The 17,846-nt window shown below is 42.9% G+C and overlaps 2 protein-coding genes across 6 annotated transcripts in view; both read right to left on the bottom strand.

Annotated features, from left to right (window-relative positions):
- GRID2 (glutamate ionotropic receptor delta type subunit 2) overlaps positions 1 to 17,846 on the bottom strand; it is a 963,252-nt gene that overhangs the window by 522,458 nt on the left and 422,948 nt on the right. The window lies entirely within an intron of this gene.
- The window catches only part of LOC144589588 (uncharacterized), a 500,689-nt gene continuing 493,677 nt past the window's right edge, over positions 10,835 to 17,846 (bottom strand). The window contains exon 2 of the mRNA XM_078394563.1: positions 10,835 to 16,359. Coding sequence (XP_078250689.1) covers positions 11,545 to 15,390 — 3,846 coding nt within the window. The 5' untranslated portion in view covers positions 15,391 to 16,359 and the 3' untranslated portion in view covers positions 10,835 to 11,544. The remainder of the gene's footprint in view (positions 16,360 to 17,846) is intronic.

The following is a 17,846-nucleotide window of genomic DNA, read 5'->3' as shown; positions in this document are numbered from 1 at the left end:
GTGGGACCATATGTGCTGTGCGGAGTACGCCCCTAAGACCGTTGACGGACCGCGAACGATTCGGCCCGGCCCCTTGGTAGGGGAAGAGACAAACCCACCAGTTGTAAGACCAAAAAGATATACCCTGTTAACGGACGAAGTGTTGAAAGATCCGTTTGATCCGGTGGAGTTGAGTGTGCATGCAAATAAAGTTGTTGTTTCACAAGAAATGGATTCGCCTCCGCACCTTTTTCCCGCCTTTACTATACAACCCCACCCCCCCAGCCAAAGACGAACCTTGTCACACTTGTGAAGAGCAATTTTCATCCTGGGTAGATAAAGTCATTGGAGGGCACAGGAAGCAGCTTCTAGGTCCTCATAGTGAACCTCTTGCCACCCCCCTCCCCATAGGATAGAATTGTGCCTCAAAAGCCTCCAGGGTGTATGATTCTTCTATAAAACAAGGTATCGGGACTAACATTCCAGTTGCTTCCAACTTTGCTAGAAGAAGCAGGTGTGACCCATGTTGGACGTGGAGGGCTGAGATAAAAAAATCAGCTGTCCACGGTTATCTATTCATGCTCTTCCGCCTTGAAAAGTTAACTCTAAAACTATCCTGTTTCCCTGAAAATAAGACCTAATCTGAAAATAAGCCCTAGTAGGATTTTGCAGGATGCTTGTAATATAAGCCCTTCCCCCCAAAATAAACCCCAGTTAATTGAAAGCCCGCCTTCCACCACTGCGCAGCAACCCGAAGAAGATGACATGACTGTATTTGAATAAATGTAGATTGTTGTACATGGGGGAAAAACATTCTCTGAAAATAAGCCCTAATGCATTTTTGGAGCAAAAATTAATATAAGACCCTGTCTTATTTTCAGGGCAACATGGCAGGACCATGGTTATAAGCCCACCGAGTACTTATGCAATTTTTGGAAATGAGAGAGTTGAGAGACGCAGAAAGGAAAGAGTGTCCTTAAAAGAACTGGGAAATGGGAAGGGGTTTCCTTAAAAATCATAACCATGGAAACACTTTCTCATTTCTCAAAAATTAACTAAACTAGTTACCTTTAGTTACCTGTAAAAAAAAATTCTGGATGCTTGAAGTTTCTAGGCTAAGATATGATGCACACAGACCTTCCACCACCCTCTCTTTGCCTCAGTACTCACAACACAGCGTGAGGTAGGAACACCAGCCAGAACTTGAACTGTGTTATGCTCTTCTCCACCATTTACCAAGTCTACTTCCCTTAATGATAAAATTAAGTGAAATGTTAATGTTACATCAAAAAGGAATGATGTTATCCCTTTTTAAATTACAGTCTAGTCTAATAACTCTGGCAACTTCCAACCAGCAGTCACTAATCTCCCAGTCTAACTTACTTCACAGAATTTGTGGAAGATAAAGTGGTCTGGGGAATGGTAAGATGAATTATATGCATTATCTGGAGGAAGGGTGATATAGGTAATATAAAGGATGGTCTCATGCTCTATATAATATTCTTAAGCACTGACATGGAAAACAGTGGTGAAGAGATGAGCTGTTTCCTTTAAAGACTGGCTGCCCATGCACTGCAAATTAAGCATAACTGCCAAGCTTACACAGTGCAATCAAACACTACAGTCTTTCTGTTGCAGTTAGTTAATTTAATAGCCATGCCATTGAAAAACACAACCAATATGCTCCAGAGGTTGCAAGCTGGCAGCCTCTTTCACTGCTTGGTCTAGACTTTTGAAAACCCATTCTGTGGCCCAGAACAAATTCCTACTATTAAATTCCCTGATCTTGGACAAAAATTTCTGAATGACCTGGCAACACATCATTTTCTAAAATGGGTTGAGAAATGGCAGAATCTTTTGCCATGCAGAGTTCGGTACAAAGCCTATATTTTCAGAAATGTGGTATTTAAAGGGCAAGGGGAGTTACGGATCACCAAAGAGGAGCACAAAGAAGGACACTGATTTGCAAAGAACTGAGTATGTTAATTTATATGAACAAATTTTATTATTAATTATTTATTTAAAAAATTTAAACTCTGCCTTTATATTTAAAAAAAAACAACCAAGGTGGCTTGCACAATTAAAAGGCAACATAAAATCTAACAACAAGAAGTCTACAAATACTAAAAAGGATTAAGCAGCATACAAAAAAGGCAAGCAACACCAAAACAGATTCAAAGTAATAAGGTACATCAATCCATTTAAAAAATACTTACAGTGGTGCCTAGCATTACGACGTTAATTTGTTCCAGCGAAATCGCTGTAGAACAAAAATGTTGCAATGCGAAAATAAAAAGCCCATCGAAATGCATTAAAACCCATTTAATGTGTTCCAATGGGCTGGAAACTCACCGTCCAGTGAAGATCCTCTATAGGGTGGCCATTTTCAGTGCCTGTGCAGCAAGGAATCCGTCCCAGAAAACAGCGGGCAGCCATTTTATTTACCCGGTGGCCATTTTGAAACCGCCAATCAGTTGGAGGAAAATCATCGTTTTGCGAAGAATCGGTTCCCAAAGCAGAGAACCGATCATCGCAAAATGAAAAAACCCAATTCAGATCATCGTTTTGCACCACTGTACTCAGGCAGCCAGTCATTCAGCAATTAAAGAGAAAGGTCCTCCCCTGCTTGTGGAAGGACAGCAAAGATGGAGCCAGCATGTTCTCTTGTGGGAGAGCATTCTAAAGTGTGAGAACACCAACAGAGAAGGCTCTCTCCCATGTATTAGAACTGTGAAATATAGTTTAAAAAGAATTATTCTACATCCCACTTAAGTGGGTACTTACTGAGCCTGACACACGCACTGGAAAGGAATAATTATGAGATCCCTGATCAACATTCTCGTGGTTCTTTCTTTAAATGGGACTTGGACCAGACAATGTGTCGATGAGAGGACATCTTTAAAAGAGATTGTCATCTGGCAGCCCTTCCAATGAAGGACCATCTTCCCTTAAAGAAGACAGGTGGCAACCATAATAGCTAGGACTGCCTAGGGTTGCCAGATGTCAGGCAAAAGGTCTTCCTTTTTAGCCTAATGTCCTCTGTCAGGCAGGCAAAAGTAAAAACCTTAAAAACATCAGGCGTTTGTATATTTTATGTTATAATTTTAGATGGGAGTCTTTCCCTGCCCCCTGTTACCTGCCGCTGGCACTGGAGTGCAACTCTCACCCCCTCCCATTGCCACCATGGCTGCTCGGTGAACTGCCATGACCGCCCAGCCCACATGGAGCCCTGAAAGGCAGCGTGAGTGGAGCGCCACCCGGCGAGGCAGGCAGGAGCAAGCAGCGCCCGAGCGCACCGATGGGAAAGCGAGCGCTCAGACTGTGTGTGTCCAAAGTCCATTTTGGGGACTCCAACTCCCACACTCCCCAGCCTAGAACCTACGACCCTCAAGAGAGGGGAGTCTGCCTCATTCGGTTCTGCCCAGCACTGCTTTCCCCCTGCCTGCAGCAGAGTCTTGTTTGAGCATCCAGATTAGCAAGGTTGCCTCTGAGCCTGTGTAGGGTGTGAGAGGCTGGGGGATCCAGCAGCCAGGCCGGAGTGGGTTTGGGTACAATTGGCTGTTTAAATAATGTTTTTTTGGTTGTTTTTTTTTTTTAAAAGCCTCCATTGAATTTATTTTTAACATGACTGTTTCTTGGTCGGTTCACTAAGATACATTTATTGGCAGCTATTGTAATAAAGTTGTATTGATTGAGGGTTTAATCCGGAACAATTCAAATGTAACATTCAATATGTCCTCCTCTGTCCTCTTTTTTTGTCTTTCTATGTCCTCTTTTTGGTACCCATGTATCTGGCAACCCTAGGTCTGCCATACATATAAGGCTTAACTGTTAAACTCTCTGAGTAGCACATAGTTCATTTGTCACTGTGTTAACTGTCTGTGTGCACCTAATGTGCTATCAAGTTGCATCTGATTTATGGTGACCCTAATCAGATTTTCAATTTATATGAAATATTTAAAGAGTGGTTTTCCAAGCCCCACCCCGCCACCTCCATGAGCTTCCATGGCTGAGAGGGACCTTGAACCAAGGCCTCTTGAGTCCTGCTCCCTCACTCTATCCACTACACCTCACTGATTCTTAAATCAATTATCACCTTTTATTAAAGTCAACCCATTGCCCACAACGTCTCTCAATTTCAGTGAGTTCCCTCTCGTTGGGGTTAACCCCACTGTTTTACTTAGCACCTAAAAGTTTTAGAAAGTAGACAGCAAACAGATTGCACATAAGGACACACGCATAAGGGAAAGAAGGAGAGGAGATTCAAAAGATGAAGCCAAAACCATTTTTTCCAGGCCTCCTCAGATACATTCTCCCACATTGAACCTTTTTGGACCACAGCCACTTCAATCCAAAACTGAAACAACTACAGTGGTGCCTCGCTTAACGAGCGCACCGTTTAACGAAGAATCCGTATAGCGATCCCTTTTTGGGGATCGCTATATGGATCAGCCCCAATCGCCGCACTCACTTTGCGACGATTGGGGCGTCCGGCGGCCATTTTGGAGCCGCCGAACAGCTGATCGGCGGCTCCAAAATGGCCGCGGATGGCCCGAAATGCCCCCCTGCAGCGTTTTTGCGACCTCCGTAAGCAAGGGGAGGGCGCGAAAACACTGATAGGGGCCATTTCGGGTCATCCGGCGGCCATTTTGGAGCCGCCGATCAGCTGATCGGCGGCTCCAAAATGGCCGCCGGACGCGAAAACATCGCTGGAGGGGTAAGTTTCAAAGCTTATTGGAACGCATTAAACTAAGTTTAATGCGTTCCAATAGGCTTTCCTTACCCGCACAGCGATGTTTTCGTATAGCGAAGGTTAATCCGGAACGGATTAACCTCGCTATACGGGGCACCACTGTAGTGTTTTTTTGGACCCAAATTCCCAGAATTATTGAAAAAACTTGGGCAGCAGGCACATTAATTGGGGGGTTTTCTGGGAATTGTAAACCCCATAAGATAACTTTTCAAGGTTCTGAAGTCTTTTAAGAGGGGTGCATTATATTCACACATAAGGCTTAAATTGGAGTTTTTGTATGACCAAAGTGAATCATAAGTGATTCTCCTGTTAATCCTGCCTATATGTGCAAGGGGAGTGGGGGGGGATGAATGGGTAGCAAAACAAACTAACCAGTCATCAGCAACAACACAGCTGCACAATCAATCTCCTCAGGATGAAATAAGAAAGGAAGGACTAATCCTCCACTGGAAAGCTTTAGGCCAGCGAGTTAATGAGGAAAAGCAAGGCATAAACAACCACCATGTATATTAAGGAAAGCAGTTATTTTTAAAATAGTCATGCACTTTGCATAGAGGAAGTTATACTTCATGTTACACAAGCAGGCGTGGTAATGTAATCAAAATCATGCACAGGCACAAACTCAAGACATGATTAGCCCTGTTTAAAACAAAAAAAAAGACACCAACTTCTTTGCTTATAATAAGTAAAACAAGTCATTGCTATTTGTCATTCTAACCTTTGCTGTTCTGATTGTTCTTCTGTTCAAAAGCAGCTATAAAACAAAGTAATTCTATCATTATCCTCTAATCTATCATTTGCAAATAGAACTCTGCCAGTATTCATATTGTTCCGGGAAGCAGAAACACTTCTCTTTGTTCCCTGTGATTTATTTCATTCACTCCTCCCGATGTTTCACTGCTCTGCTAATCAGCTCCAGCAAGGTAGAAAGGCTCCAAACACCTGCAGTGATCCAGCAGGAAAGGGAGGTGGGGGGAGAGAAAGGCCCAGACCACCTGGTGAGAGGCAGGCAAAGAACTGCACGCTTCCCAGCTAGCAGAAGTCTCATTTTAAATCTCTCAGGTGTTACCTCGAATGAGTCTGACAAAGTACAAGATTAGTTTGCCAAGCACAGAAGTACGATCTGGAAACCAGGAAGTTTAAGCGTTGTTCTATCTTTATTCATGTAGACTGCCCAGATAGCAGGCACTCTGATCTAAGAGCATCTTTCTTATCTCTTGACATTTCATCTCTTGGCGCCTCAGGGCCAGTTCTTACAGTTAGTTTCCCTTCCATGCGAGGAATCATGGCTTGTCCTCCTGAGTCACTTCTATGACAGTGATGGCGTAGACAAATAGATATATAAGTTGGGCTGCACTCCAGCATGGCTGGAAGTGATTTGTGCACTTACACAGTTTGCTGAGGTTCCCTCAAAATCAAAATTGCTGTAGCTACACCTTTCCTCTACATCCAGTGATGCCTTCTTGTAGAATCTTAGAATCAAAGAATAATGGAGTTAGAAGGGGCCTCTAAGGCCAACATGAATTTGACCCAACTCCGGGAAGCAGTGGGAGACAGGAGGGCCTGGCGTGCTCTGGTCCATGGGGTCATGAAGAGTCGGACACGACTTAACGACTAAACAACAACATAAGGCCATGGAGTCCATCCTCTGTTCAGTACAGGAATCTAAATCAAAGGAGAACTGACAGATGGTTCTCCAATTTTCTCATGAATACCTACGGCATTAGAGCATTATAAACAGTGACATATTCGTGTACTGTAAAACTATATAACAACTGTAGAATACAAATTTGCTTTTTCCATCCCATGGCAGATCCTCATAGCATCAAAATTAAAGCTGCAAATATTTGCTCATCTTTTCTATTAACACAAGGATGAGGAACTGCAGCGTGCTCGTTGGTGACAGTGATTTGCAATTTCTTCTTCCCTTGGCTAGAATCATGTTATGATTAAAAGACATAGATTAAATGAGCCTACTGTAACTATGATTTACTTTAGCATAGCTACAGTACTCTTGTTTGAACCAACAGAATGTAACATGCAACAATGGGCTCAAGTTACAGGAAGTCAGATTTTGGTTGAATATCAGGAAAAACTTCCTAACTGTTCGAGGAATACAGCAATGGAACCAATTACTTTGAGGGGTGGTGAGTGTTCCAACACTGTAGGCATTCAAGAGAAATTTAGACAACCACCTGGCAGATATCCTTTGATTTGTATTCCTACATTGACCAAGGACTTGATGGCCTTATAGGCCCCTTCCAACTCCATTATTCTATAATTCTATGATTCTATGTATGGAGGGGATGACTCATCAAATCCTCCCATTAATTCAGTATGTCTACTCTAGTGCTAAGGAACAGGATTTGTTTTTGTTTTTGTTTTGTTTTGTTTATGAAGAGGTTTTTGAACATTGGGAAATATTTACGAAAATATGATGTCTACTTATTCTGCATGCTGGGGCTTCAGAATGGGGTACACAAAAATTCTAACATGTATCTGTATGAAAAAGCATTAAATCATCATGCTCCCCCTTCTTCTATAAGAGGGATGAGCAAAGTGTGTCCTTGGGGCCACATGTGCCCCCCCCAGATCATTTTTTCGGGTCTCATCTCCATTGCAGCCCTCTTTATTTCTGACAAAAATAATGTATTGCAGCTATTGAGAACCTCCGTGAGTGATGATTGATCATTTAAATAGGCCACATTGCTGCCTATGCATAACACCCTAAAATAAATTTTAAAACCTAGAAGAAAATTTGCAAGCCCTTCAGGTTTCATTTTTATAGGTTTTTCCTCCTTTCCTCTCCCCTCCCCTGTCAAAGCTGGGTGATCTCTGCTGTATCTAGAAGATCCTGATGAAGAAAATGGGCCCTGGGTTCGTAAAAATTATCTATCCCAAATGGTAAGAGGTTAAAAAATGGTACTATAAGAATTACAGGCCTTCTTGCAGGTCCCCCCGCCAAATCTGTGCTGGAAGATATTAGGTTTGACTGTTAGATGACCATAGATGAAGGAGCTGTAAGGTCAAATGGTATGGGTGAACAGCAGCAACTTTTAGTTATTTCTGTTTTACCTATCCACAGTGCTAAGAATATATATTTAAAAAACAGCTCTGGCACTGTTTCTGAATGAAGCACATGTATAATCCAAGATTCAGAGCCAAAGTGATGAATAATTTACAACACAAGAAAGATATATTGAGAGCACGTGACAAAATTAGGTTTTAATTAGTTATAATGAGAAAAGATGACACGTAATTTTGTGCCAGAGCTGGTCAATTTACAAAAAATTAAATTTGACAGACTCATTTCCAATCAAATTTCATTCTTCCTGTTATTCACAGAGAGAATGCCCCTCAGCCCACACAAAAGTATCAAAACTGAACTTTTACTCTGTTCTACTGGAGATGTTGACTGAAGTTATAACACTTGCATATTCTTTTGCAAGGACTAAATATATATAAATGGCAATGTTGTTATATGCAAAAAAGGCATGAGAGACATTAAAAATGCAAAATTTTCAGTTAATATCCATAAAGGCTGATTTCTTGTACATCCACTCAGATTAACTATAACAAAATTAACATGGTGAAAATTCAAATATAGTGCTGATAGCTTTCTGATTTTATCTTAAGTCAATTCACCAGTGTATTAGGACCTCTTAGCTATGTTTCTCTGTCTGCCCTGAGCACGTTAATTCTCCTCACCTTCACTCAAGCTAGAGCAGTGCAAGTTCTCAGCAATATCCTAGGACACCTCTTGCATAATGTCTGACTCTGAGAAGGACCAGCCTTCTGCATAATGTCTGACTCATCTCAGGACCAGCCTAGCTAGTCTCCTAAAGAGTTGCACCTACTACTTCTGTTGACCAATATAGCTGTTCAGAGTGTCTAGCCAACCTGAGGCATGCTCTGAGACGGTCATCAGAGCAAGCCAGGGGTTATTGTTAGCAGTCATTTGCCTTCTGTATTGCTCTGAGGACCCAGGATGGGGGAGGGCTCAGAGCTGTTGTAGACAGTTCAATGGCCAGTGCAGTGGTTTGTTTGATTCCAGGTAGCTCCATTTACTGATCTAGCCAGTAAATCTAGATCACACCCGATCTAGCCAGGAGGGGCGACTGAGGAGCCTAACGCCGAGGGAGGCCCGGAAAGAAAAAAACAAGACACCGGGCCTTCTCGGCAGTGGCTCCCAGTCTCTGGAACAAACTCCCCCCCCCCCCAAGATCTCTTTGGCTCCTTTGCTAGGCATTTTTAAAAACCAACTCAAGACCTGGTTATATAGATAGGCCTTCCCTCTGGGCATTACTTAACTTACCTCTTCCCTTCCTCTGTTTTTAACTATTATCTATTGTGTAAATGTTGCAAATTGTCATTATATATTAATTGTTTTTACTCTGTGTTTTGTGAGCCGCCCAGAGTAGACTATGTCTAAATAAGTTTAATTAATTAATTAATTAATTAATTAATTAATTAATTAATTAATTAATTAATTAATTACTGGTCTCCTACGGTGACTTTTTGTATTGGGGCCATGATTGTCCAGGAACCACAAAAAAGAATGAGCACAACGGCATTTGTCAAGGTGAGCAGCAGGTACAGAGGGGTTCCCGAGGACTCCCTTTCCATTGCTGTGTTGATCCAATGCCATGTCCTTGGAGGAGTTCTTCAAGGTGGGGGATGGGGTGGGAACAATTTGCCACCCATCCTGCTCTACAAGTTGAAATCTCTCTCAGCCCTCATGACAGAGCTGACTATAGCCCTAGCTTTATGCCTCTTTTTAGATTAGATAATAGCTTTTTAGAGATTTTTTAGGATTTTTAGTGTTTTTGTATTTGAAGAGAATTATTGCTTCATTTCTGTTTTGTATCAAGCCTTGACAATGGTAATATGCTTGCTTATACATTAAACTGACTTTATTTTGTAAATCTTTATATCTTTTTTTAATAAAATAATAATTATAAAAATCAATCGGCCTCTTGAACAGTATAGCTGTCTTAGTATTACCCTGAGGGGGAAAATTGGCCACATTTAAGCTACTGAGTCCTATCCTGTTGAGCACAGTGAGTCTAAAGACTACATAGCTCATGTGTTTTTCTTTTTTGGAATTTTCTAAGGTTGCTGAAGTATCTTTTTAGGGCAGACTTGTAAGCAGAAGTTTGGGGGCAGCCCTTGGCTGAGGTTATCAGGACTCGGCCCAGCTTAATGAGGGAGCACAGGCTTCTAATTACTGTCTGTCCAAATGGTCAAGCATCTCTTAGGAGAGCTGATCGACCACATCCCTTACATGATGGAAGCCCTGTGTTGTTGAAAATACAAAAGGGTATTTTTCTATGAGAGCCAACTGCTAGTATTCTTTATTAAAAGCTGGTAATTAGGACTGGCTTTAATTTCATTTCTTATAGAATGCTGCCATAATAGTCATCGTGTCATCATCAATAGCGACGGAGGCTTACAGATTTGTGGCATTGGACTACAGCTCCAAAAATTCAAATACACACGTTTCATAATAACAACAATCATATTTATATATTTGTGTTCATTTATAATGGGTCTCAGGCAGTGTACATAACAGTCTGAAGAAATGAGCACAGGTGATGTGATGTTTCTAGAAAAGTGTAATGTCTTATTGAGGAAACAACCCATAAGCATGCATACTTGTTTAATTCTTTTAAAGTATTTGTATAACTGCTCTTTTTAGTTTGTACATATTGTATTTTTAAAGAGGTGAGATGCCTTGGGTTCTTTTTAAGGAGAAAGGTGGAATAAGCAAGCAAGCAAGCAAGCATAGCTACTAATTTGTATTAATTTTATTTATTATTGGATTTACCGTATTTTTCGCACCATAGGACGCACTTTCCCCCCACAAAACGTGGGGTGGAAAGTCTGTGCGTCTTATGGAGCGAAGAAAACAGATTATATTTTCCTGTTTTCTTCTCCTTAAAAATTGGTGCGTCTTATGGAAAGGTGCGTCTTATGGAGCGAAAAATACGGTATATCCTGCCCTTATCAATGTGACAAACCCAGACCTACTGGGATCTGTCACACAGTTACACTAAGCTGCCACCAACCATTCCCTTTAAGAAGTCACACAGACCAGGGATGGATTTTTAAACAATAAAAAGAATAAGGTTTATTTTAAATACACACAGGGAAAAATAAACAATCAGGTAAATAAATAAAGTAACGTGGCTTATTCTCACTCATACATACACACAGTTTGGTTCACACAGAACCCTTAACTTAAAGCACAGACCCTGAACCTATCAGTTCTGGCTAACCAACAGACACCTGAACCTATCAGGTTGGTACTCTGACACACAGTAGTACCCTGTCTGACACACAGACTCCCACAACAGCTTCTTCTTCCCAGCTGCTGCTTCGTCACAACCCAGTGTCTCTCAGCATCTCTCTCTCACCACACACGCTCCACATATTTATACAGTACAGCCCCTCCTCCTGATGTCCCGCCTTCCACTCCCCATAGGATGGAACTTTCCCTCCAAACCCATGACAGACAGGTAACATCAGTGCTGTATGTAACACCTCCCCTCTTTATAAGTTGTTTTGTAGGGGGAAAGCTAACGTGCTTTTCACCAAAAAAACAACCTGTATAAAATACACAAAACAGTTATACATACCATATTATACTTACTTAACCTTACACTCTAAGTTAACCATAACAAATAGGCATTTAAACATTTACCATATACATTACATCAATTTACCTTTATTCATACAAACCAATTCAAAACAGGTACATTTTACTTTTTGTCATCATTATATACATATAGTCCATGTTTCTTTCGCCGTCTTCATTCCTCAGGTCTTCTTGATAAGGCGTCAGCAACACAGTTCACTGACCCTCTGACCACCTTCACTTCAAAGTCATAGTCTTGCAAGTTTAAAGCCCACCTCATAAGTTTGCTATTGTGGGTTTTCATTGTCTTTAACCATTGCAATGGTGAATGGTCAGTACACAGAACAAAATGTCTTCCCCAGATGTAAGGCTTGGCCTTCTGGATCGCGTAGACTATGGCCAAACACTCCTTCTCCACGGTTGCCAAATGTCTCTCACCTTTTTGAAGTTTCCTACTCAGGTAGGACACCGGATGCTGGTCACCATTCTCATCCTCCTGGCACAGAACTGCTCCTACCCCGCTGTTAGACGCATCGGTGTAGATGATGAACTCCCGGTCGAAGTCTGGAGCACGCAGGACAGGATAGTTGATTAACGCCTCCTTACAGTCGCTGGTCCACGGGATGCGGTCATCAGCCGTCTTCCTCGTCAGATCGGTCAGCGGAGCCGCAATCTCGCTAAACCTCGGGATGAACTTTCTGTAGTAGCCCACCAACCCAAGAAATGATTTGATTTTTTTCTTGGTGTTGGGTCTGGGCCAATCACGAACAGCTTCTATTTTGGCCTCCAGGGGTTTTATCATTCCTCCCCCTACCATGTGACCCAAGTATTTTATTTCTGGGCTACCCAGCTGACACTTGCTGGCCTTTACTGTTAGCCCTGCTGCACTTAACCTCTGCAGCACTAACTCCAGGTGTATCAGGTGATCTTCCCAGGTATTACTGAAGATCCCTATGTCGTCAATGTAGGCCACTGTAAAGTCATTGAGCCCTGCCAAGGTCTGGTCCATCAGCCTTTGGAATGTGGCTGGTGCATTTCTGAGACCAAAGCTCAGGACTCGAAACTCATAGAGACCAAAAGGGCTGCAAAAGGCAGTCTTTTCTTGATCCCTGGGATCAATTCTTAATTGCCAATATCCCTTTACCAGGTCCAATGATGAGATGAACCGACAACCCCCTATGGTTTCAATCAGGTTGTCTAGCCTGGGCATTGGGTAGGCATCAGGAGTGGTTACACGGTTTAATTTCCTGTAATCAACACAAAACCTAATGCTCCCATCAGGCTTGTCCACAAGGACTATCGGAGAGGACCAAGGACTAGAAGAGGGGACGATTATGTTCTCCCTCAGCATTTCGTCCAGCTCCTTCCGCACCTTGTCCCTGTAGGGTCCCGTTACTCGGTATGGGGATACTGCCTGCGGGGGTGCATCCCCTGTGTGGATCCGATGCATCACTCCCTTCACTATCCCCGGCTTGTTGGAAAACACCTGTTGATATTTACTAAGCAGCATTTTTAGTTCTTGCTGCTGATCTTGGGTGAGTGCAGGACTGATCTTTACCTCCTCTGGGTTGTATTTTACTTCCCCTCTACCCTCCCAGAAGGGTAATTCAGCTTCCTCACTCTCAGCTGCTTTTATCGCGAATAAAACCCTCTGTTCCCCTCTGTAGTAGGGTTTTAGGGCATTCACATGAACCACCCTCCTTGCTTGGTTCTCCTCCTGCTCTATTAGGTAGTTCAGGTCTGACATCTTGGAAATGACCCTATATGGTCCTGCCCATTTGAGCTGCAGTTTATTCTCTCTGCAGGGCCTAAGCCAAAGCACTTCCTCCCCTGGGTCAAAGTGCCTCTCTCTAGCTTTGTGGTCATACCATGTTTTCTGTCTGACCTTCTGAGCTTGCAGGTTTTCTGCTGCCAGCTCTAGATTTCTCCTTAGGTCATTCATCAAGGTGTCTATGTATGTCACAACGTCTAGTGGGTCATCCTGGGTGATCTGCTCCCAATCTTGCTTGATCAAATCAAGGGGCCCTTTCACCCCTAAGTGTGCAGCAGACATGTCAGAGTGACCCCTTTGTAAGATCATGGGGCGATACTTTTCAGGTACCACCAGCTGACTTCTGATCCCATCTCCCCCTTTTGAGACATTCCTCAGGGTCTCTCTATATAAAATCCCCTTTTGCTCCAGAAATCTCACTGGGGTTTCAGGTGTTAGCTGGGCGTCAGTCACCTGTTCAAAACACTTTTGGAGAGTGGCGTCTGCCTTTTGCTCCTGTCCAAATCTGCTGTCTGTGGTTAAGGTTTCCACCACAGCTTCTGAACTCCCCTCTGCTTCCGTCTCTGGCTCATCATTACCCCCCTGAACTGTCCCCGTGGTGGCTTGTGAACGTGTAATCACTAGCACCCTTTTCACATGTTCAGCCAGGTCATTTCCCACGAGCACGGCTGCTGGCAGAGTCGATGAAATCGCTAGCCTCCAAACTCCCCTCCAGCCTTGAAAGTTGACAGGTACCTCTGCTACTGGCAGAGAGATTACCTGCCCCTCAATCCCTGCCACCTTCATGCTCTCATTTGGGATTATAAACTCCCTAGGGATGATATCTGGATGGCACAGGGTTACCTGGGAACAAGTGTCCCGCAGCCCCCTATACTGACGGTCAAGTATTCCTACGTCCACCCCTGCTGTCTCAAACAACTGAGAATCTGTTTTTATCAGCAAGCAGCGCTTTACCTCCACAAGAGGACCATTTTCCTCAGCCTGATCAGCAGCGGTAGCTGTTCCAGACTGAGTAGCCATGGCAACAGGCTCCCTCAGTGAGACTGAGCCTTGCTCTTTCTGGACACAGAACACAGCTTTTGGCTTGGTTCCACTAGACTCCTGAGGCACCATTCCTTTTAGCTGCTTTAATTTCTCACACTCTGAGATTAGATGACCCTTTCCCTGACAGAAATAACATTTTCTGGTGTATTTTGATTCTCTCTCATCTTGTTTTGGTTTTCCCTCCAAAACCTGAGGTCTTAGTTTCATGTCTGAGGGCTTCCCTTCACCATGGGCCCCTCCCCCTTGCTGGCTTTTCCCTGGTCCCTGAGAGTACTTGCTGTAGGTTTCTTTGGGTTTACCTACAGATTTCCCCTCACCCAAGGGCTTTCTTATTTGGGAAATAAAATCTGCGATCTCTGAGGCTTCTGCCACAGACCTCGGTTTCCTTTCCCTCACCTGGAATTTCAATTCCCCATGCAGGACTGAATAGAACTGCTCCAGCGCTATCAAATCTTTAAGCTGCTCATAGGTCTCTGTTCCCTCCTGCGATAGCCATTTCTCAAGCAGCCTCACCAATTGGGCCCCCACTTGGGTAAAAGTCTGTTCTGGTTTTTTTGTGAGGGACCTGAATCTTTGTCTCAGCTGCTCTGCATTTATCCCATGTCTGGCAAACACCAGTTTTTTAAACTCTGCAAAATCTTTCATCAGTTCCTCAGGCATCTCGGCATAAACCTCAGCCAGGCTACCACTGATTAAAGACCGCATGATGGTCATCTTCTCAGTTTCCCTCACTGAGAAGTCCACAAACGCTCTTTCCACTAAGGAAAAGAACACCTCAGGACAATCTCCCTTGTGGTACACAGGGAATTTCTTCAGGTCAGCTTTAGACAGTTGGCCTCCCTCAGAATCCCTATTGTTATTATTGTTCTGGTTCATCATTTCCAATTTTCTTAACTCATACGCCATCCTTTCTTTTTCCAGAGCAATTTTCTCTCTCTCTAATCTTTCCTCCCTCTCCATTCTCTCTCTCTCTAATTCAAATTGCCGCTGTTTCTCCCTTTCCCTTTCTTCTCTTTCCCTTTCCTCCATTTCAAATTGCCTCATCCTCAGTTCATGCTGTTGGGCTATGAGCAATTTTCTAAGTTCTGGGTTCTGCTCTACTGTGCTGTCACCTTGCACTGAGCCAAATTCATCCTCAGAACCTTGGTCAATCTGGGGGTCTTTCACTTCACTCATTTCTGCCATCTGGCTTCGAGTCAAGGGCATAATCCCCCCTCAGAACAGGCTGCTTTAAAAAGTCAAGCCTCAAAATAAAACGACCACTTTTTTCCTTTTTGCCTCAGAACCAGCTCTCCCTAGAGATTGCTGCTGTTCTTCAGCACTAACTTGCAACAGTATCGAGTCAGAGCCTACCCCCCTCTGCTGGGCCTCTCAGCTGGCAAGCTAGCTCACTGTTACTACGCAGTTTTTCCTCAGCTTTTTCCCGCCAAAACTAGGCTGCCTCAGAGCACCTTAATCTAAGTCTCCCCAGTTGGCACGTTCTTCTACTAGCGCACCTCCCCGTGAGGTACACCTAGAAGATTACCTACGCGCCTCAGACTGTCCCTGACTAGACCCCCCTTGCTCTGGGCACACTTGCCAAGGCTTTGCTGGACCGCTGGACAACTGGACCAGTCGTATCCCACACGCTGGACACCAATCAATGTGACAAACCCAGACCTACTGGGATCTGTCACACAGTTACACTAAGCTGCCACCAACCATTCCCTTTAAGAAGTCACACAGACCAGGGATGGATTTTTAAACAATAAAAAGAATAAGGTTTATTTTAAATACACACAGGGAAAAATAAACAATCAGGTAAATAAATAAAGTAACGTGGCTTATTCTCACTCATACATACACACAGTTTGGTTCACACAGAACCCTTAACTTAAAGCACAGACCCTGAACCTATCAGTTCTGGCTAACCAACAGACACCTGAACCTATCAGGTTGGTACTCTGACACACAGTAGTACCCTGTCTGACACACAGACTCCCACAACAGCTTCTTCTTCCCAGCTGCTGCTTCGTCACAACCCAGTGTCTCTCAGCATCTCTCTCTCACCACACACGCTCCACATATTTATACAGTACAGCCCCTCCTCCTGATGTCCCGCCTTCCACTCCCCATAGGATGGAACTTTCCCTCCAAACCCATGACAGACAGGTAACATCAGTGCTGTATGTAACACTCACGACATATTGTGCACAAACAAATAAAACAACAATTACAATCTACAATAATAATAGTAATATGATCAAGATGGGAGAATAAACAACAAAAGCAAGGAACTACAATCAAGAATTGGCAGGAGGGAAGGCATGCCTAAAGAGCCAAGTTTTTAATTGACTCTTAAAAACACCCAGCGAGGGTGGTACTAAGAAAGATATCTCACCAAAGACAACAGACCACACCAGCAGATGTACTTGACAGTGGGCAGTCAGTTTTCTGCTAATGAACTATGAAGTGGTAGGCTTGGAAGTGGAGTGTATACAAAGTTTGTGCTGTAGGGAATTGTGCTTATGAATGAAAGGTCAATGAGCTTATCATGAAGGATTCTGTCAGTGGCAAATAGGATCATAGCTCAAGCAATTACTTTTCAGATTTTTGTTTTTTAAAAAAACCCTCACTCTCCTCACTTTAGAGCTGCATTAGCTCTAAGTGCAAGTCTTGCTGGCACATAGTCAATTGTAACACCAAAAATCTTTGACCTTTTGGAAGGAGAGAGGGCCATTCAACACTGATCACACAACCTTGCAGTTCCAAAGGCTTTTATCTTCTCTGTTATACTGACCACCGTGCGTGTTGGAAACCCTTACTTTTGGTCTTTGAAAATTAACCCAGCTTGACCTTCCAAAGATTAAATCGTTTCAAAGTGAGAGGTAGACAGAGTTATCATGATTATTATACCATGAGTCCAAGGCTTTTGTCATTTTGCATTAAAGTTACCCATAATGCTGCAGTTTTGAAGAGGCTGTGCAATCTTATTACATCTGCCTCCAGTCTCACACACTATATTCAAATACGTTTTTAGCTTTAGTGATAAATATGTTTGTTCCTGGAAGGGCTATTGTTTTGATTTTTATTGCACATCGTGGTATACAGGGTTTGTTTGTTTTACTGGAGAGGGTTATTTAATCATTTTGGACAATGCGGAAAGAAGGTCTTGCAGTGACAGATAACGTGCCTTTATCTTCTATTTTGAATCCTGTTAGTGGCAGAAATGGAAGCTGGATGATGAGCTGAGTAATCAAAAGAAGAAAGAAAAAAAAAAGAAAGAAAGAAAGAAAGAAAGAAAGAAAGAAAGAAAGAAAGAAAGAAAGAAAGAAAGAAAGAAAGAAAAGAAAAGAAAAGAAAAGAAAAGAAAAGAAAAGAAAAGAAAAGAAAAGAAAAGAAAAAGTGCTTCTATTAGGGACTTTATTCTGTCTATATCCCTATTAATTATTTGTGCTTCCAGAGGAGAATCTCCATATTCTCTTCTTCCCAGTGGGCCTTGTCAGATGTCCTATGATACTTGCAGGATGCTCTGACTCATCACCCCTTCAACATTCCATCTTGGGAATGAGTTCAAATACAGGATCTCCTTGGCTTAAAGCACTTAGCCAAATGTCTGTGTTTGCCCCTTTCTCATTTTTCTAGCATCTCAAGTTCTCGAGAACTTGGAAGTTTTTCTAGCT

Source organism: Pogona vitticeps, chromosome 5 (assembly GCF_051106095.1).
Source record: "Pogona vitticeps strain Pit_001003342236 chromosome 5, PviZW2.1, whole genome shotgun sequence".
Lineage (NCBI taxonomy): Eukaryota > Metazoa > Chordata > Lepidosauria > Squamata > Agamidae > Pogona > Pogona vitticeps.
Note: the sequence above shows the minus strand (reverse complement) of the source record. Positions and strands in the feature narration are given on the sequence as shown.